We start from the raw sequence: 22222 nt of genomic DNA on the forward strand, positions 1-22222 counted from the left end.
TTGATGTCACAGACTGGGCTGTACTGCTGGAGGAAGAAGAAATAGGACCAAAAAGAACTGTTTGCTCCTGAACACTACCAAGACCAAAGAGCTGGTGGTGGACTTCAGGAGATCTAAAACTCGATACCAGGGGCGAGGCTAGGGTATTTTTAGTGATGCCAAGGCACCACGTGAGATAGCTCAGCACCCCCTGGCTCAGCACATTTTTAAAATATTATATTATGCAAAACTGCATTGTTGCACTTTTTGCTGTACATATATTTTTATTCTTATTTTTATTTTTATTTTTTCTTGTCTGTATGCTGCAAATTTCCCAGCTGGGATGAATAAAGTACTTCTATTCTATTCTAAAAACAATTTTTTTTTTTTTGCTCAAGGATGCATTATTTTAGTGACCATTTTATTTATTTTCTAGCATTTGTTTTTGTTTTAACTCTTTACTCCCAAAATAAATGTTGAGTTATCTTCAATATTTGTCTCAGGATCTCTGTTATCCCTGTCAAGCCACAGTCTTTTGAAATGAAGAGGTCAAAATTGAATGTTGTAGGGAAAACACTACTCAAAGCAAAACTAATACGGCTCCAAAATTTATAAATGCACTACTTCGCCTCAATTAGTGAGAAATAATGTGCCTCTGTGAGCACTGGGGGCTGGGCACCCCTAAAGACCAGATCCTAAAATCGCCCCTGCTCGATACAAGTCAGTCTGCATTGATGGAGGGGAGATAGAGACCTGCAAATACCTGGGGGTGGTGCTGGATAATAAACTGGAGTGGTCTGCCAACATGGAAGCAGTGTACAGGAGGGGCCAGAGCCGTCTCTTCTTCCTGAGACGGCTCAGGTCCTTCAATGTCTGTAGTGATATGATGTGCATGTTTTAATCACACTATCATTGAGAGTGCAGTGTTCTGTGCTGTTGTCTGCTGGGGGAGTTGCACTACAGACAAAAACTGTAGGCGCCTGGACAAACTGGTGAAAAAGGCTGGTTCTGTGGTAGGCAGAAGGCTGGACCCTCTCAGTGCTGTGGTGGAGCAATGGATGAGGAGGAAATTATATTCTGTTTTGGAGAATAATAAATATCCTCTCCACAGCATCCTAGCAGGACAGAGGAGCAGCTGCAGTGAGAGGCTCATCTCTCTGCACTGCAGGACTGAGAGGTTCAGGAGGTCCTTTGTTCCCACAGCCATAAGGCTTTTTAACAGTGACTGCTGACATGTTCTTCTCAAATTTATTTAATCATTTATTTAGTCATTTAGTCAGTCTAACCCCTAGCCTTATTATATTTCTATTCTATACGTTAATTTATAAAACATTTTAGTTTGAGTATTCTATGGAGCAGTATATCTCATTCAAGTATTCTTAGTATCACTGCATAATGCATCAAATGTATAGTATTTTAAAGTTGTTGATTTAAAAAACAAAAACTCTTCTGCTTTGTTAAAAATTTAAGTAAACCCAAATATAAACAACTAGTTCTAAGTCATGTCTACAAAATGTAAAACCAACACAGTTTAATATAGCTGTACTTGAAAATACCTTTTTTTCTTTCTACAGTACAATTTAAAAAACTGAAACAAAAAAAAAACAGCCATTAATGCTCCTTCGTCAGTATAGACACAACAGGGGAGATTGCTCCCAATGGCTCTGCTAACAACTTACTTTCATTCTATTACAAGTAAAAACAATCATTATTTTTTTGTCTTTTCATTAATGCAAATTTAAAACATACAAGTTTCCATAATGTCTGCTTTTTTTTTTTCACAAAGAGAGTCTATGGAGCATTTTGACTTTTTCAAAATGCCTGCTGGCTAGTCTGCTATTACAACCCTCTCTGTATTCATTATCATAAATAAAACAATAAAAAAAAACTTGAAGTTAGTTGAACGCATGTTTGGAGTTACGATGTAAAAATAAAAAATTGAAAACCAGAGACTAAAGACAAATTAAGCTTTCAATACATTTACCTTGTATCCATAATTAACTTGAAGCTCATGAAAAAAGATTAGTCGATTCCCCTAAATTTGTGCACAAAGCTTTAAAGTTCAAACTGTATACAAATTAAATTTCATGGCAACTAACATCATTTAAGAAAGAACATAAACACAAATCTTTTATCTTTTATTTATTTATTTATTTTTAAACTGAGGGTAGTTTAACTTTTTTTACTACTTACCATTGAAAGAAAGGTTAATGGCCTCCAGGTAGTTCCCTTGGGCAGCAGTGGAGTTATAACCCACAGGAAAACCATCTGGCAACAAGGGAATGAAGACAAACGTTGGTTATAAATGGGAGCTGATCCAAAAGATCCCTTGGTCTGTAAAGCTCTGGAAATATTTAATACCCGCTTCTTTCAGTCGCACCAGGACAGGGTACTGTATGAAGAGCTTCTTGATAGTGACCAGTAATGATGTCCATTCATCCCGTCTTTCATTTTGAGCCACGACCCTGGTCACAAAAAAGTTAATGCCTGCTGTCAAATGCTGCCATCATCCTGTCTGTCCTTTTGCAAACATGCTTACCTGTAGAAGTCTTCATAAAAGCGCCCCTCGTGATTCTGTCTGATGGACCCCCTCAGAATCTCTGGAAATTCCTCTGAAAAAATTGGCATTTTAGATATTGTATTCTTTTAACATAGCTGGAGTATTAATATTGGTCATAAGTCTCTTTTAAGACGAAAAAAAAAAAGACTCACCGATAGTTTTCGCGTTGTAAAATGTACGTGAAAAAAGCACAACTGTAACCTCATGAGTGCAGTTCTTCTCCTGTGTCAACATGAAAACATGCTTATGTTTAATTTGAAAAAAAGAAGGGGTGACAGTTACGATATCAGCAAATAAAAAACACACACCTTCCACTTGGCAAAAAGGTCCGACAGGAAACCATTTACAGCCTTCTCAAAGTAGAGATCGCCTGAGAGCAAAACATTCAATGAGATATTTAAACTGAGAGACACAGTATGAGAAGCTTTACGTCAGAAACGAGCCTATTGAAAACTAACCGTAGATATCAAAGTCCCACATTTCACAGCTCATCTGGATGAAGATGTACACCATTGCAGATGTGGATCTGAACACCACCTGTTGAACAAGATTGTCTTTTAGCTTAATTGATGACTTCAGCCAAAAACTTGCTATTGTGACTTTCTGATAGGAATCATATATATCTGTGCTTAATATTAAGTTAAAGGTCCCTCTTTTTAATGATGAAACTGCATTAAAAATGTAGCTTTTTGTTTTTTGTTTTAGAAACATTTTGAAGCTATAGATAATAAACACTGAGGACTACATGGCCAGTATTGATATGTCACTGATGAACAGCTTTTTAGAAAAGCACTTACCCTAGTGTTTTCACTGATATACCCACAGGTCACTTTCTCTCCCTTTATCCATAGTTCACTGGCCTGAGCTCTGAAAAAAGAGAAACATAATATGCGTACCCATATTTGAAGAAAATGATTAAAGTCAAGTTAATTACTCAACAGTACTATACACAAAGAAGATCCATTTACATCAAGTTCAGCACCATAATTGGTCCCGCCGGCTCTTTCATTAAACATTTATACATACCTTCTGTTTTTTTATATCTATATATACAAAGTGGTTTGCAAAGGTTTGCACATAAAATTTTCAAATTTCTGTTGATGTCAATCAGTTAGGAAGCTTAAAAAAAACAACATGATTTCCAATGGGGAAAAAGTGAATGACACTTTTCTATAACAAGATTTTTTGTTTTTCACTGAATAAGTGTGTGAAATGCCACTAACTGCAATACTAGCTTAAAGTACAATTGATCCATCTATGTGTTTACAGCTGAAGATTTATTTTCTGCTCCCTTTTTTCCCCCTAAACATACCTTTGCTCACTGCAGGCAACAATTTCTAGTTTAACTGATAAATTTTTGATTTATCACCTTTTTGTCCAGTTCATCAGACAGATTTTCATTTGTAAAATTTCTGAAACCAAGTTTTGTAGTGAGATTGCAGGAAATGTTTATTTCAGATGACTACTCCAAGTAGACATATTTGTGTCACTGCATCGAGGAACAGCACACCACGAGGTCTTTTAAAGTTAAAAGTGTGCTGTGGTTTTCCTTCCCATCCATCCTAAATGCAGTCATGAATAAAAGATTCATTTCAATTTTCAGAGTATGGAGCAGCATCTTAGTCATTGATTAATGAATGCTGGGAAAAGGTGTCAGGGTCACCTGGAATTCATTTAAGTTCAATTACCTGGCCTTTTCTAATGTCTATACCAAGATATAGTGCTGAAAAGCTAATTAAGAAGTTAGCTTTTGTACTATTGTTGTTTTCCTGCTACTTTTATATTTTTGTGTTTGAGTGAGCCCACGTCCCTTCCATTGTGTCAGACTGTCCCCATATCTTTAGCCAAGCATGTGCAAGCTGTTAGTTGGCTCCATGAAAACCTGCCATTTTAATAAGACTGGTTTCCCAATACTTCAGTTGATAGCAGCAATGATTTACCCATCCTCGGTCTCAAAACCAAGTGCTTTCTTGTTTAGTAAACTGTTAATTCTTCTGTGAGTAACTTTGTGTGAGTGTCGTAAATATCAATATATATAGGTTTAGTGAATTTCTTTTTGTCTGTATTTTATTTTTAACTCATGGTTTGTTGGAGGAGTTATTTATTATTTTTTTTAGGCTATGTTACAGCCTTATTCCCAAATAGATTAAATTCATCTTTTCCCTCAAAATTCTACACACAATACCCCATAATAACCAAAGGTTTTTTTTTAAACTTTTGCAAATTCATAAGAAATAGAAAAACAAAAATAAAACACTTAAATAAGTATTCACAACGTTCGCCATGAACCTCAAAAGTGAGCTCAGGTGCATCCTGTTTCCACTGATCATCCTCAGAAGTTTCTACAACATGATTGCAGTCCAGCTGTGGTAAATTCAGTTGATTGGTCATAATTTGGAACAGCACACACTTTTCTATAAAAGGTCCCATAGTTGACAGTGCATGTCAGAGCACAAACCAAGACATGAAGTCCAAGGAATTGTCTGTAGACCTCTGAGACAGGATTGTATGGAAGAACAGATCTGGGGAAGGCTAGAGAAAAAAAGCTGCAGCATTGAAGATCCCAATGAGCACAGTGGCCTCCATCATCCGTAAATGAAAAAACTTTGGAACCACCAGCACTCTTCCTCGAGCTGGCCACGCGTCCACTCTGAGTGATCGGGGTAGAAGGGTCTTAGTCAGGGAGGTGACCAAGAACCAGATGGTCACTCTCACAGAGCACCAGCATTGCTCTGTGGAGAGAGGAGAACCTTCCAGAAGGAGAAGCATTTCTGTAGCACTCCACCGATCAGGCCTGTATGGTAGAGTGGCGAGACGGAAGCCACTCCTCAGTGAAAGGCCCATGACAGCCCGCCTGGAGTTTACCCAAAAGGCACCTGAAAGACTCTCAGACCATGAGAATGATCTGGTCTGATGAAACAAAGACTGAACTCTTTGGCCTGAATGCCAAACATCATGTCTGGAGGAAGCCAGGCACTGGTAATTACCTGGCTAATACCATCCCTACAGTGAAGCATAGTGGTGGCAGCATCATGCTATGGGGATGTTTTTCAGCAGCAGGAACTGGGAGACTAGTCAAGGTAAAGATGAATGCAGCAATGTACAGAGACATCCTCGACGATAATCTGCTTCAGAGCGCTCTGGACCTCGGACTGGGGTGAAGGTTCATCTTTCAAGAGGATAACAACCCAAAGCACACAGCCAAGATAACAAAGCAGTGGCTTCAGGACAACTCATTGAATGTTTTTGAGTGGCCCAGCCAGAGCCCAGATTTGAACATCTTTGGAGAGAATTGAAAATGGCTGTGCACCGACGCTCCACATCCAACCTGATGGAGCTTGAGAGGTTCTGCAAAGAAGAGTGTGGGGAAACTGCCCAAAAATAGGTGCCAAGCTTGTAACATACTCAAAGACTAACTTCAACAAAGTATTGAGCAAATGCTGTCAGTACTTATGTAAATTTTATTTTTAATAAATTTGCAAAAGTTTCCAAAAAACTTGTTTCACTTTGACATTATGGGGTATTGTGGAAAAAGTGGAGCGCTGTAGATACTTTCCAGATGCACTGTATGTGTGTCTATATATATATACTGTATATCAGACTCTTTGTAAACAATAAACAACTTAGTGGATTGTGAGAGACTTTGATTTGGGGACCAGGAAGGGAAAATCTTCTTTTAACCACACAGATGGGCTTTAACACCAATTTTATACATGGTGCTCCTTTTCTTTTGTTGTACTCTAAAATTGTTCACAACTTAACATTAAAATTGCAAATGCTGAAAAGTATGTTTCAAATTTGAAATGTATGCCTTCTTTTTCTTTTTAATGTCTATCATTTTGAGCAAGGATGTCAAAACTTTTTATAAAAACAGTTTAAAGCAGATGTCACCATGTTCATGTAAGTTTATGCTCATGTAGTGTACCTGATTCCTGCAAACTCCACCTTCTGGGTGACATAAGCACATGTGCTCACCTGAAATACGAAACACAAGTTAAAAGTATTGTCATAAACCATCACAGCAAGCCAAATTATTCTTAATTCCCACCAAACTCTTCTTTAGTCTCCACATGTCTCCCCTGCCAATGTACTGATCCTTGAATGTTAGCTCCACCAGGTCTACTGTTACATCCTTTAAGTGAAAAAACAAACCCATCATAGATTTAGTTCCAACTAGTTTAGTGAAGGAACTGCAGTGAAGTTGGAGTGAACATACCTTAGGATCAACAATGTTAACAATAACATCCTGGTAGGCACGCAGCTTGAAGGCTTGCGCTACAGTCTGATCCACACTGATCGTCTCTGTATAAGAATAAGATGTTTTCCTCAATTCATTGATAAAATTGCAGCCATCATAAGAACAAAGCAGAGAAATAAAATCATCTGATTATCAAAGCCTAAGGTTTAATGTCACAACAAAAAAGGGGAACAATAAAAACAATAAATCCTCATACTTTATAGGCATGAAAGTGGCTATGAGTAAAAACTTGCAGCTCAGCTTTCCAAACAATGTCCTTAACAGATTCATTGTTTCTGGTGTGTACTCTGCTATTACATCCTGCTGGTTACCACAGCAGCAACAAGCAACTCTTCCACCATTCATGTTTAATCTGTTGTAGTGTAACTGAATTCCCTTGATCACAATTATTTTACCTTTCTGAAGGTCTTCTTTTAGGCTCTTCACCTGCAGCAGGAGAGGACTGGGAGACAAAGTCACATTAAAGGTTCAGTTGTGGAATGACATGCTAACAGGGTTGCCCACCGTCCCTTGAAAAACGGATTTCAAGGGACGGTGGGCAACCCTACATGCAAATGAAAACAGATAAGTTAAACACTGTGAAAATAACAGTAATCTTTCCGTAATGCAGTCTCACCTGTATTCATCAGTAGGATGCGCAATTTCAATTATATCGCCCAAATTAACTTGAGGAAAGATCTTCGGGTTGACAACCAGCTCATCATCTGTTCAAACGATAAGGTCATTTAAACCACAATCCCTTCAATCTAAATTACCACTATAAATAAAAGCAGAAATCGAGAATGTTTGCTAATGCATTTAAAAAAAACAACTCTTACCACTTCCACCGAAACCTTTCTTGTGCAGCACAAGCTTATATGACTTATTTGTCTTCATGGTGAGCCCACTAAGGAAGGAAATGGGTAAATTAATATAACTGACTTTAGAGTTAAGGTTTCAACATGTAAACACTGAAATAGAATATATGCAGCCGTACCTAAACATGAAATGAACAAAACTTGGAAACACTATTATGTCGTGGCCATGTACAGAGGTATGCTAGCTTACTGGCACTAGAGCATTAACACACTCTGGTTCTACTTCCTCCAAAACATGGAACTGTGGAATGTGATTGGTTCTCTGCCGCTCAGAGAGTACTTCATCAAGAGGAAGCACTCCGCTTATGTTCATCTTTGCTTTTCTCGGAAGAGTAAACACCTCAAAGTCAAAAACAGTACCTTTTAAAGTGATTCTTGTCTGATGCTGCCAGGTAAGCTACACGTATATTTATATTAACTTTGTTTACATACAGTATTGTGCAAGTCTTCAGCTACTCCTTATTTCTTTATGGTTTGCTTACAGAGCCAGACTTTCTTGTAATCTTTTACAGTGGTCTTGAGCAGTTGTTTTCAAAGCCTTCCCATACCTTACCAACTAATTTTTTTTTTTTTTATCTCAGTGGAAGGTTGTCTATTCCTATGCCAATCTTCAGGAAGGAAAACGGGGAGAAAAGAAAAAAAAATAACTCGATCTGCTATCTTTTTTTTTAATTTTTTTTTTTTAAATGAGCTTTATTGAAAAAAGTGGTACATACAAACAATTATACATCAAACAGCAGACATGTGCTCCGCCTCCAATATTTATGTATCAACAAAAATAAATAAATTATAAATAATTCATAGTAAATTGAAGTCATTATTAGTAATGCCAGTAAACTTAAAAAGGTAGGGAGAATACTAAATCAATGAATGAAGTTGATCTGCTATCAGTGTCAACGGGTCCTATAGTGACGAATCCTCCCTGGAGCCTGGACCTCAACATTATTGAATAGCGAGAACGTTTGCTTAAGAGGGTTCAGACAGTGTTGAAGAATAAAGTTGATCGCATAAAATACTGACTTTCAAGCTATTTAAGTTTCAATAAATTGCTAAGAAATTAGGAGGTGCTGAAAACTTGCGCGCTGTATATGAACCACTGAGCCACCAGTACAGTAATACATACTAACACTTTCTACTATTCAATTCATTTTTATTTATATAGCGCCAAATACAACAAATGTCATCACTGTAACACCATTCAAAGGATATCTGTTGAAACAGGGAAACACGAGTTAATGACCACAATAATATCACATATACATAAAGAGAGTAAAGTGAGGAAAGGTGTGACAGATGAGGCCCCCCAGCAGTCTAGGCCTATAGCAGCTTAAAGGTAGGGTAGGAGATCCTGGATTTTGAGTCCAGCGAAGCTGCATTTTGAAAATACACAGGTAAAAAGTCCCAACCCTTTTCTTCACTTTCCCCCCAAAGCCACGCCTCTAGAGTACATGAACTGCTGTTCTGACAGCAAGCATCGATCGTTGCCGTATTTAGTATTTAGTTTATGCTAACTATACGTTTAATAATGCTAGGTGCAAGCTGGCTCTAGTTTAGCTTCCTGCCAAGCTTCTGGACGCGTAATTCGTTCACGGAGCAGGGTACGCGCACAGGGGGAAGGAGGGGGAGGGAGGAGCAGATTGCAGGTTGATAGACAGCATCAGTATCCAATCATTGTGAACGGTCCGTTCACAATGATTGGATACTGTTTTTCCCAGATTGTACGTTCTAGAGGCCACTAAAACTTTTCATATTTGTGTCAAAACCTTTAATTAATTGGTTGCAATGGGGGTGTGAAGAGTATTTCAAGAAATATGTAAAAAAAATTTCCAGAAAAAGATCCCCTACCCCGCCTTTAACTATTAGTCAGGGAGCATTTTCACCGAAATAAAGTCCCGTGGGATTTTTTTGATGAAAGCAAGCCACCCATTCAGATGTCTCAAGGGCACACCAAATAACAATAAAAAACATGTTGGCAGTCTGAAATATTGTGCTGGCCAGCATGGTGGACCACACATAGAAACTGTATCCTTGACGCATATTTCCGGCTATACCGCAACCTAAAATGTATTTGTTTGGTCATTTTCTTTCCTGTTTCATCCATATTCAGCTTCAGTAACTCCAAGTATATGAAATAATAATGGTTACATGTCGCTATTCAGACATGGACTGCATACCATTCACTGACCGCCAGTGAGGTACTACCAATCACAAGAGTAGGTACACCACCACTAATTGCGGCACCTGCGCATGAATGGTCCACGCTACTCACAGTGCTCAAGCAAGCCCAAGGTATCAGCGCTAAAGTCATGGGTCCAGATCGCAAGACAGTGATCACCCTTGATTTGGGCCTGTACAAGCCAGCAAAGCAGCTGCAGATGGCCCGTAAGGACATGGACCACTTGGTACTGCGCCCTGGGGAACTTCACATTGTGATAGCACAGCTCCGTTGCATTGGCGCTTACATCGAGAATAGCGGTATCGATTATTGCTGGACGGAAGCAGATTTGTATGGACCAGTGACAGTGAAGCAGATCATTGAGGGAAAGCATGTGAGGAGAGCGATAGAAGCACATGTGGTCACCCTACAGTCACTATTCCAGCTATACCAGACTGCTTTCCTCCAGGACCACCCAGATTTGCAGAGAGTACTCACCGAAGCAGCACAAGCTCTTGTTCTGGCAAGTGTTGATGGCAGCACTGAAGGCATGCGGAGGCGCACTCCGCCATGGTGCAGGCAATCCAGTCATGCGGGGTGATGCAGAAGATGGCTCAGTTTGATGCTGCAAATGGAAAGAAGCCACTGCTGGTGGTGATGCGGCAATACATGGAAATGATCATGGAGATGCTCATGTTCATTAGGTCTGTCAGAACCGGTAACTGGAACCTACATATCCAGTCAGTGGAGAACTTCACAAAGCACTTCTTTGCCCTAGACAAGCAGAACTATGCACGTTTGATGCCACTGTACCTGGCTGACATAGAGCTCCTGAGACAGTCAGACCCAGATATCTATCAGGAGTTCATGAAGGGGAACTGGGTGGTTAACAAGAACAGGTGTGTGGCGTTTTGTGCTGTAGGGGCAGACCATGCACTCGAACACATAAACCGCTCCATGAAGGTAGCTGGGGGACTTGTGGGTATAACCCAGAATGAATATGCTCGCTCCAAGTTCTTCTTGATCTCACCAGAACTGGCCAGGCTTGCCGGAGAAGCCTGTGAGGTCGCTGACATTTCATCGCCTGCTCAGACGCATCACCATGCCCTCTCAGCTGCAGTGGTAATCAAGCAAGAGAAGAGCATTGAAGCACTCACGTCCACGATTGAAAGATTCTCAAACCCATTTGCAGAAGAAAGCTGTGACCTGTTCAACCTGGTGACGAAGGCAGTCATGCCTGAGAAGGTCAAGAGTGATCTGTGCAATGAAAGCACAATTGGCAGGCAGCTATTTGAGGAATTCGTCACCAACAGAATCAGCTCAGCAAAGGTCAACGTATGGGATACAATGAAAAAGACGAAGCTTCAGACCTGGAAAACAACAGGAAAACGAGTGAAAGTCAACACTGGAGACAAAGTTATCTTTGGACCTGAGCGTTTCAGGGAGAAATTGTCTAGCTATATAGTTACTCTAGATGGTATTTCCTTGGCTTCTAGTTCTACAGTGAGGAACCTTGGAGTTATTTTTGACCAGAACTTATCATTTGACTCGCATATAAAACAGGTTTCTAGGACTGCCTTCTTTCACCTTCGTAATATTGTTAAAATCAGGAACATCTTGTCTCAGAGTGATGCAGAAAAACTAATTCATGCATTTGTTACTTCAAGATTGGACTACTGTAATTCTTTATTATTGGGCTGTCCCACATATTCTCTGAAAAGCCTTCAGTTGATCCAAAATGCTGCAGCCAGAGTTTTGACGAGAACTAACAGGAGAGATCATATTTCTCCAGTTTTAGCTTCTCTTCATTGGCTCCCTGTTAAATTCAGAATAGAATTTAAGATTCTTCTCCTCACATATAAAGCTCTTAATGACCGAGCTCCATCATATCTTAAAGATCTCATTGTAAGATATTTTCCTAACAGAGCACTTCGTTCCCAAACTGCAGGTTTACTTGAGGTTCCCAGAGTTTCTAAAAGTAGAATGGGAGGCAGAGCCTTCAGTTATCAGGCCCCTCAATTGTGGAATAAGCTGCCAGTAAATGTCCGGGAAGCAGACACCCTTTCCACTTTTAAGACCAGGCTTAAAACTTTCCTTTTTGATAAAGCTTATAGTTAGGGATGGCTCAGGTGATCCTGAAACATCCCATAGTTAAGCTGCTATAGGCCTAGACTGCTGGGGGGCCTCATCTGACACACCTTTCCTCACTTTACTCTCTTTATGTATATGTGATATTATTGTGGTCATTAACTCGTGTTTCCCTGTTCCAACAGATATCCTTTGAATGGTGTTACAGTGCCGCCGTCGCGGTGGCCCCCTGCCCCCCTCCCCCCCCCCCTTTTTCTGTCTTCTCAAACCCCAGCTGGTCGAGGCGGATGGCCACCCTTCCTGAGTCTGGTTCTGCCAGAGGTTTCTTCCTGTTAAAAGGGAGTCGTTTCTCTCCACAGTCGCCTCAGGCACGCCGCTCAGGCCGGGAGATTGGACCGAAAAACAAAAAGTTTTCAGTGCAATCTGTTGGTTTTCTTAGCTAGGAAATTGTTTTTGAATTGGCTCTATATGAACGAATTGGATTATTTTATGAATTATGATTATTATTAATTAATTGAATTCCAATTGGCTTGAATTGGACTTACTATCTAAGTGCCTTGAGATGACATTTGTTGTATTTGGCGCTATATAAATAAAAATGAATTGAATTGAATTGAATTGAAAGTAGTGGAGCTCAAAGAAAATCGCAAACTGTTCACCCGCATGTTGCTGGTGTCCAAGTCAAGACCCAACATCAACCTGGAGGAAACAATTGGTAGACACGAGTTGTCAGTTGTACCAAGGTCAATGTTTGCGGCTGATGGTACAATGCTACACTGCCACGTGAAGAGCAATCTGATGGCCATCCTGGAGAAGCTGCCAAGAAGTGACACAGACAAGGAGAGTGGACTTCCTGACAGTGAAGAAGAATCAGAAGACATGCCTGCAGCAGTGAAAGTGGCAGTTGTCGATGCCATGGCAGATGTCCAGTCACTACAAAAGCTTGACAACATCACAAACTGTAGCCAGCTGGCTGATCAGTTCACAACCCGTATCCTGGAGAGATACAGTGATGCCGATGAAGTCCACCTTGTCTTTGATCGCTATGATGTCACATCTCTGAAGGGTGCCACTCGTGACAGAAGGCATGGTGGTCAGCCAGTCGTAGCCTACCACATAACAGATGCCACCAACATAGCAAAGGTGCCACTGAAGCGACTCCTGTCCCATGTGAAGACAAAGATGGAACTCACTGGCTATCTTGCTGAGAAGATGCTGGTGAAGGCTCATGCAGAAGAGAAGCAGATGGTTGTTGCATGGGGTTCACAGTGCCGAGCTACTCGCAGGAATGTCGACCACCTTCATAGTCAGCAGGAAGAGGCCGACACTAAACTTCTCCTGCATGCTGCTGAAGCAACTGCAAGTGGGGCTTCAATCATAAACATTCACTCACCTGATACCGACGTCTTTGTTCTGGCTCTCCGCCGGTATCCTGAGTTATGCACCAACACCAACTTCGTGACTGGAGTTGGTACGAAGCGACGTGTCATTCCTCTGGGACCCATCTACGAAGCTCTGGGGCCAAACAAGGCAGCTGCTTTGCCAGGATTGCATGCCTTTAGTGGAGCTGATAACACGGGGGGCTTTGCTGGCAGAGGCAAACTTGCTTTCTGGAAGATCTTCCGTGACGCAAGGGATGACAGCAATGAGATATCTGCATTGACAAGTCTGGGAACCATGCGCTGGCCAAGTGATGCCATATATGATGGTCTCGAAGAGTTTCTCTGCAAGGTTTACCTGCCAGGGACCAAGACTACCAAGATGGAAAAATTGAGATGGTGGCTATTCACAAAGAAACAGGCCGAGTCAGAGAGGTTGCCACCTACACAAGCTGCACTGCAACAAGCAATCTTGCGGGCACACTACCAAGCAATGATCTGGAACAATGACACTGTTCCAAACCCAGAGGTACCATCGCCACAGGACTATGGCTGGAACTTGGAAGACGATGTATGGGTTCCAGTGATGACCAAGGAACAGCCTGCACCAAATGCGGTCATCCAGCTGGTGAAGTGCGGCTGTTCAAAATCCAAGTGTGACAATGCGAGGTGTTCATGTCGTAAAGCAGGACTCGGCTGCACAGAGTTATGTGCCTGTGACCCCAGTGAGGGATGTGACAATCCTGAGCAGCCCACCACATCACTCAATGATGAAGAGGATGAAGACTCAGGAGATGACGAGGACGATGTTGAAAACTTCATATAAACTGTGTGCTAACTGAAAGCATGACACTCATTGCATAATGTGTAACATCACATTTATAATATACATTGTGAATTGGAGTTCATTGTGATTTTCAGTTGATTTAGTCTACAAACATAAGATGATGCCTTTATTTCTATGCCGAGTCAATAAACGTATTCATTCCAGAAAAGATTACTGTTATCAGACCACTACTTCAGTTATCAGACTTTTCAGCAACGAATAGCATAATAAACTAATCATTATTTTCACCATTTATTACTAGCTTGCATAATTAACCCCTTCGCATTCCGACAGATTTGCCTGAAAAACGCCTGAAAACGCCTCTCCAAATTGAAATGGTTGCTGTATCCCAACCCTTTGTGCTATTGAGATGAAAACACCCATTTTGGAAAGCAGACACCCTCTAGTTTTGTAATCTATTGTCAGTTTCACTGTAAAGGGTTCTGCTGAAAACTGGGAACTCTTTATATTTTGAAGTTTTTGTCATTTTTTCCCCTCGCCAAAGAAAAAAATATATACATAGACATTAAATAGTCCTTTTACTGTAATGTATCAGGTTATAGACATAATGGAACAAAGGCCACAAGTCTGAACAACTTGTATTTCAAATTTGAAAACAAAATATCAAAATTTGTGTTTTCTACACCATTTTATATGTGGGTATGCCTAGGCGTTTTTGCAAAGTCCTATTTTTGGAGACCAAAATGTTGTTATTTTCTTATATGCTTCACAATTTTTCCCAGCACAATATTTCAGACTGCCAACATGTTTTTTATTGTTATTTGGGGTGTCCTTGAGACAGTTGGATGGGTGGCTTGCTTTCATCAAAAAAATCCCACGGGACTTTTTAGGCTCCTTGACTATATGGGATGTTTCAGGATTACCTGAGCCATCCCTATTCAAGGTAAACACAAGAAACTTGTGCTAACGAAAAAATAAATAAATAAATAAATAAATAAATAAAGGACCAGACTCAGTGAGTAATTCCCTATACTCCCTATATAGATCTGCTCCTCACACCCAAACAACCATCTTTTTACAGCCACAAGCTACCTCAGCCTCTCACCAACTGCACACCAGTCACAGTGGGGTGGGGATGCAAACCCTGGTTCGGGTAGGGGGTAATGAAAGTATAGAAGGTGCCAGAGGTGGAGGCAGGACAAGACACACTAGCAGATTCAGCAGACAAACTCACCTAAACAGTCCTATAATCACTAAAAATACCAGCAAAAACAAAGCCATACAACTCACTCTCACCAACTGCACACCAGTCACAGCGGGGTGGGGATGCAAACCCTGGTTCGGGTAGGGGGAGAAATAAAAGAGGTAAGATAGGCGGGAATGGGATTCAAACCCTGGTTCGGGTAGGGGGTAATGAAAGTATAGAGGGTGCCAGAGGTGGAGGCAGGACAAGACACACTAGCAGACACACTATCAGATTCAACAGACCTAACTATAAGCTTTATAAAAAAGGAAAGTTTTAAGCCTGGTCTTAAAAGTGGAAAGGGTGTCTGCTTCCCGGACATTTACTGGCAGCTTATTCCACAATAGAGGGGACTGATAACTGAAGGCTCTGCCTCCCATTCTACTTTTAGAAACTCTGGGAACCTCAAGTAAACCTGCAGTTTGGGAACGAAGTGCTCTGTTAGGAAAATATCTTACAATGAGATCTTTAAGATATGATGGAGCTCGGTCATTAAGAGCTTTATATGTGAGGAGAAGAATCTTAAATTCTATTCTGAATTTAACAGGGAGCCAATGAAGAGAAGCTAAAACTGGAGAAATATGATCTCTCCTGTTAGTTCTCATCAAAACTCTGGCTGCAGCATTTTGGATCAACTGAAGGCTTTTCAGAGAATATGTGGGACAGCCCAATGATAAAGAATTACAGTAGTCCAATCTTGAAGTAACAAATGCATGGACTAGTTTGTCTGCATCACTCTGAGACAAGATGTTCCTGATTTTAACAATATTACGAAGATGAAAGAAGGCAGTCCTAGAAACCTGTTTTATATGCGAGTCAAATGATATGTTCTGGTCAAAAATAACTCCAAGGTTCCTCACTGTAGAACTAGAAGCCAAGGAAATACCATCTAGAGTAACTATATAGCTAGACAATTTCTCCCTGAAACGCTCAGGTCCAAAGATAACGACTTCAGTTTTGTCTGAATTTAGAAGCAGACAGTTCTGAGTCATCCAGGTCTTTATGTCTTTAAGACATGCTTGTAGTCTGACCAACCTATTTGGTTCATCTGGTTTTATAGATAAGTACAGCTGAGTATCATCAGCATAGCAATGGAAATTTATGCCATGTTGTCTAATAATGTTACCTAATGGAAGCATGTATAAAGTGAAAAGAATCGGTCCAAGCACAGAACCCTGAGGAACTCCATGACTTACTCTGGTGTGTGAGGAAGATTCTTCATTTACAAGAACAAACTGAAATCTATCAGATAAATATGACTTAAACCAGCCTAATGCAGTTCCTTTAATCCCAATAACATGTTCAAGTCTGTGTAATAAGATACTGTGATCGACCGTATCAAATGCAGCACTGAGATCCAACAGGACAAGCACAGACACAAGTCCGCTATCAGAGGCTAAGAGGAGATCATTGGTAACTTTCAGCAGTGCTGTTTCTGTGCTATGATGCACTCTGAATCCTGACTGAAACTCTTCAAACAGATTATTTCTGTGTAAGTGATCACAAAGCTGAGCTGCAACTATTTATTCAAGAACTTTAGACATAAAAGGGAGATTGGATATAGGTCTATAATGAGTCAACCCTTCTGAGTCAAGAGTAGGTTTTTTAAGTAAAGGTTTAATTACAGCAACCTTAAAAGGCTGAGGTACATATCCTGTCAACAAAGACAGATTGATCAAATCCAATATGGAAGTGTCAATTAAAGCTGCAGTCTGCAGGATTTGTTGTTGTCATACGTAAAGTCCTACTTTTTGGCATTTTAAGAGTTTACATGATCTATCAGAACGCTTGAAGTTGAAAACGGTGACCTCCGTAGTCGCAAAATGCAAGAAATGCTTATTTTTTAACCGAAAAATAAAAAGTTATTCAACTTCCTGTCCCGCCCCATCAAAACACATGAGAACTCGTGCACGTCTAGCGCACGCCAGATGCGCGTACACGACTCCTCATTCATCAACTCACCTGTCATTTGCGATCATGGAAGACACAGTAAGTAGACAAGCCTGTAATGAAGTTCAATAGTCTAGATAAATAAGCGTGGGGACGAGCCTACCTTGTATCGCGCGTGCACAATCGGTGATTGACAGGCAGCAGAGCCCAGCTCGTAAACCTGATTGGTTACCTTTTACCGGTCCGGTCTGCAATTTTGTAAACAAACCTGCTGGCTTTGGAGGGACCTAGCGGGACCTATAGGGGACCTAGAGAACTCATTTTTTTTTTGTATTGGGGTATTTAATGTACTACTTTCAGAATCCCCGGACAGTTCCAGGCATTATGCTTGAAAAAGAGTTGCAGACTGCAGCTTTAATGGGAAAACCTCCTTGAACAGTCTGGTTGGGATTGGGTCTAAAACACAAGTTGATGGTTTAGAAGAGACTATTGCTGTTGTTAGTTCAGAGAGATCAACTGGGCAGAAGCCGTCTAAATACAAATCAGGTTCTAAAGATACTTCTAAAGCTGCTGTACTTGATGATACATCACTGATAATAGTGGGAAGGACTCCATTAATCTTCACTCTGATAGAAACAATTTTATTAATAAAGAAGCTCATGAAATCATCACTGCTGAGAGTTAAAGGAATAACTGGCTCAGCAGAGCTCGGACTCTTAGTCAGACTGGCTACAGTGCTGAAAAGAAACCTGGGATTGTTCTTATTCTCTTCTATCAATGATGAATAATAAGCAGTTCTAGCTTCACGAAGGGCTTTCTTATACATTGTTAAACTATCTTTCCAGACTAACTGAGACTCTTCTAAATTAGAGGAACGCCACTGTCTCTCCAGCTTTCTTGCAGTCTGCTTTAAAGCACGCAGCTGTGAATTATACCAAGGAGCCAACCTCTTCTGACTGATTACCTTCCTTTTCAGAGGGGCAACATTGTCCAGTGCTGTACGCATTGAAACTATAGTGCTGTCAACAAGAGAGTCAAGTGCTGCTGGAGTAAAGTCTAGGTAGTCGTCCTCTGTCATATCTGCACATGGCAGTGAAGAAAAGGATGATGGAATTAATTCTTTAAATCTGGTTACAGCATCCTCTGATAGACACCTTCTATATGTAAATTTCTTCTCAGAAACTGTATAGTCAAGTAATGTAAACTCAAAGGTTATCAGAAAATGGTCAGATAAGACAGGGTTATGAGGGAACACTGTTAACTGTTCACTCTCAATGCCATAAGTCAGAACAAGATCAAGGGTGTGATAAGGCAGTGAGTCGGTCCGTGAACACTCTGAGAAAATCCAATAGAGTCCAATATAGAATTAAAGTTCATATTCAGGCTGTCATTTTCAACATCTACATGAATATTAAAGTCACCCACTACAATGACTTTATCTGTACTCAGCACTAACTGGGATAAAAACTCTGAGAATTCAGACAGAAACTCAGAATAAGGGCCAGGTGGACGACACACAACAACAAACACAAGAGGTTTCTGGGATTTCCACTTTGCGTGGGAAAAACTGAGAATCAGAGATTCAAAAGAGCTCAAAATAATCTTGGGTCTGGGACTGATGAGTAACCCTGATCTGAAAATAGCTGCCACTCCTCCTCCTCTGCCTGTGGTTCCAGGAACGTGAACATTTAAACAGTCAGAGGGAGTTGCTTCATTAATGCTAACATGGTCCTCCTGCTGCAGCCAGGTTTCTGTAAGACAAAATATATCAATATGATGATCACAAATCAACTCATTCACTAACAGAGACTTTGAAAGGAGAGATCTGATATTCAGCAAACCACATTTAATAGTTTGATGTTTTTGTTCAGTTAAAGTTTTTGTTTTAATAATTTCTTTTTGCACAAGAGGATTTGCTCCTTTTGTGTTAATCGATTGGGTGGGTAGCAGCAGGTGGGAAGCTGCAGAGAAGTGTGTAAGACTACAACTCTGCATCCTGGTCTGAACCCTGGGTTGTCATGTTTTAGGGTGGCAAATAAATTCATCCATATTTCTAGAAATGAGAGCTGCTCCTTCCAAAGTGGGATGGATGCCGTCTCTCCTCATCAGACCAGGTTTTCTCCAGAAAGAATGCCAATTATCTATGTAGCCCACGTTGTTTGCTGGACACCATCTAGACAACCAGCGATTGTAGGACGACATGCGGCTAAACATGTCATCACTGGTCAGATTTGGCAGGGGTCCAGAGAAAACTACGGAGTCCGACATTGTTTTGGCAAAATTACACACCGATGCAACATTAATTTTAGTGACCTCCGATTGGCGTAACCGGGTGTCATTAACGCCGACGTGAATAACTATTTTACCATATTTACGTTTATCCTTAGCCAGCAGTTTTAAATAGGATTCTATGTCGCCCGCTCTGGCCCCTGGAATGCATTTGACTATGGCCGCTGGTGTCTCTAATGCCACGTCTCTGACTATAGAGCTGCCAGTTACCAGGGTTTTTTCGTCAGCGGGTGTGTCGCTGAGTGGGGAAAATCTGTTTGAAGCGTGGACAGGTCGATGGTGAACAACGGGCTTGACTTTAGAGCTATGCCTCTTCCTGACAGTCACCCAGCCACGTTGTAATCCTGGCTGCTCAGGTTCTGCTAGGGGGAGGCTAATTGAGCTAGCTACGCTAGGTGGCGCCACACTGGCAAAAGGGACCTGGCTCGCTATCGGTTGATTTTCAACAGTGCAGAGCCGAGCTTCCAATTCAGATAACCTCGCCTCCAAAACTACAAAAAGACTACATTTGTTACATGTACCATTATCGCTAAAGGAGGCAGAGGAGTAACTAAACATTTGACACACGGAGCAGGTGAAAGCAGGAGAAGGAGGAAGAGAACCGGTAGCCATGCTACGCTAGAGAACCAGACACACCGTTAAAAAGTGAGAATAAAGATCTGTAGGAGTGTGTTAGAACAGAACGGTAAGCTATAGAGTTTAACTATGCAAAAATGTGTAAGTTATAGATCGAAATAAAGTGATTATCAGTACTCCAAGCGGAGCAAGAAATTCCACAGTGCACAAGCAAGGTAACAGGAAGTGATGCAACACGTCTTACCGCAAAGCGTCACAAGGATGTGGTCATGACCACATCCTTGTATAGTATACTACTGCATACTAACTTTCTCGTTGTGATCATTATACATTTAAACGTAGCCACATCACTAGAGATGTGAATGGTGGTTTAATAAGATGATGCAGTGCTAAAAAAAAAAAATATCAGGACCTTAAAAACAATATCAGAGAAAAAGCCTTGAATGCATTCAATGCCACCACAGGTGATCACAGTCTTAATGAGTTGCTATCCAATTTTATTTTTAGACTAGAGACTAGACATTGAAACCAACAAATATGAGAACGAGGACTTCTTTATTGGGCATTTGGCTGTATTAAAATGCAGTATATGTTAATACAGATAAAAGTTACATTCCATTGTAAATTGTTTGCAATGTTGTGCTGCCGCTGTGCTGTTTTTTAGCCAGCTTACATAAGATGCTCTGGTTCTGTCCCTAAAATAGGTTTGTGATTACAAAATTGGCATTACAGATTGATCTGAGACCATGGTCCTCGGCCGGAAAAGGGTGGAATGCCCTCTCCGGGTCGGGAATGAGATCCTTCCCCAAGTGGAGGAGTTCAAGTATCTCGGGGTCTTGTTCACGAGTGAGGGTTAGGGTATCTGGGCATCTGGTTAGGATCAGGGGCGTCACTAGATTTTAAGGACAGGGGGGGCTAAGTCCCCAGGAAATGCACAGGATGTGAGCGAACGTTTAATTTCACAAACGGCTCTTGATCCATCTCTGGATCCCCTTGCTCTCTCTGCTTTGGCCTTGCCTGTTGATCTTTTTCTCCCACTACATCTCCTTCTGCCTGACCCTTCAAGATACATTAAAACAATGAATTGAATTAATAACTGATCAACAAAGAGGCTAATGCCATGACTTTTGCTCACAACACAATAATTGTTTACTCCCAAATATTTTGAAGACCCACAGATTACATTTCAGCACATATGAGACTAAAATGTTTGTAATTTCAAGTCCTGAAAAATATTACTTGATTACTTAAATTACAGTCATATTATGGTAGCCTACTCTTGAAAATATTTGGGCCAGGCTAATTTGGCTTATATATCTCTCTCTTGGCTATCTCCACTTTCCAATCATTACTCTCCTAAATAAAAGCTCAAGTTAAATAAGTCTTATATGGTGCACCTGGACTGAAATGTTTCATATTTCATATTCATATCGAGTTCCATAAAATTCCAAGACCGTCTGCATCACAAATGACTCTATCCTGTGACTCATCTTTCCAGTAGAGCTCTCTCCCCTCTCATTCTCTCTGCTCCTCTGCCCTGACTCCTATAGGTCAATAGGGGTGGTGGTGTGATTATTATTAGTGTATTATTATTATTATCATCATTCTTATTGTCATTATTATCCACATAATCATACGTGAATGAGCTCAGCTCCTATTTCACTGTGTGTATCTGATGCTCCAGAAGGAAGTCACCCCAAAGATAGTATATGGTAAAAAAAAAAAAAAAAAAAAAAAGACTGCACAGCTAACTCTATAAACAACCAGGACCTTCACAGTGCATTTCAGATTAACTAGTTAGCTATGTAGCAGCGTTCTTTTAGAGCCGAAATGTAACTTTTGACTGCAAAACAACTAAGGTAAGACATGCACAGAGATCTTCTTCAGCACACAACACATGCTGTCTCCTGTACAGGGGGCTCTCTGCAAGCCCGGTTTTTATTTGTCAAACAGGGAGCATTTCGTTCATTAATTACATCGGACTTTCTGTTGTTAGCTGGGGGGCTGGAGCTAACTTATTGTCAAAAATAGCAGTGATGAATACTTACTCTTTTGAAAAAATTTCGTATATCCATTTTTTGGTTCTGTGTGCTCCGCTCCCGGTACACATGCTGCAGGTACCCAGGTGCCGACGAGTGCAACCTAGGTTGCAGGGAAAACG

The 22222-nt window shown here is 40.7% G+C and overlaps 2 protein-coding genes across 7 annotated transcripts in view; one reads left to right on the forward strand and one right to left on the reverse strand.

Annotated features, from left to right (window-relative positions):
• The window catches only part of depdc5 (DEP domain containing 5, GATOR1 subcomplex subunit), a 41347-nt gene extending 33480 nt beyond the window's left edge, over positions 1-7867 (reverse strand). For all 6 annotated transcript variants that reach the window (XM_075484103.1, XM_075484102.1, XM_075484105.1 and 3 more), the window contains exons 1-14: positions 7774-7867; positions 7616-7683; positions 7414-7501; positions 7193-7239; positions 6756-6841; positions 6588-6671; positions 6465-6514; positions 3337-3406; positions 2998-3076; positions 2848-2909; positions 2692-2761; positions 2519-2591; positions 2341-2444; positions 2173-2247 (exon numbers count right to left, since the gene is read on the reverse strand). In XM_075484103.1, coding sequence (XP_075340218.1) covers positions 2173-2247; positions 2341-2444; positions 2519-2591; positions 2692-2761; positions 2848-2909; positions 2998-3076; positions 3337-3406; positions 6465-6514; positions 6588-6671; positions 6756-6841; positions 7193-7239; positions 7414-7501; positions 7616-7683; positions 7774-7781 — 964 coding nt within the window. In that variant the 5' untranslated portion in view covers positions 7782-7867. The remainder of the gene's footprint in view (positions 1-2172; positions 2248-2340; positions 2445-2518; positions 2592-2691; positions 2762-2847; positions 2910-2997; positions 3077-3336; positions 3407-6464; positions 6515-6587; positions 6672-6755; positions 6842-7192; positions 7240-7413; positions 7502-7615; positions 7684-7773) is intronic.
• Positions 4823-5663, forward strand: LOC142398653 (uncharacterized). Its single transcript, XM_075482736.1, is given in 2 exon segments — positions 4823-4897; positions 5076-5663. Coding segments are annotated over 2 exon segments (663 nt in total).
• Positions 7868-22222: the final 14355 nt, after the last annotated feature.

Source organism: Odontesthes bonariensis, chromosome 14 (assembly GCF_027942865.1).
Source record: "Odontesthes bonariensis isolate fOdoBon6 chromosome 14, fOdoBon6.hap1, whole genome shotgun sequence".
Lineage (NCBI taxonomy): Eukaryota > Metazoa > Chordata > Actinopteri > Atheriniformes > Atherinopsidae > Odontesthes > Odontesthes bonariensis.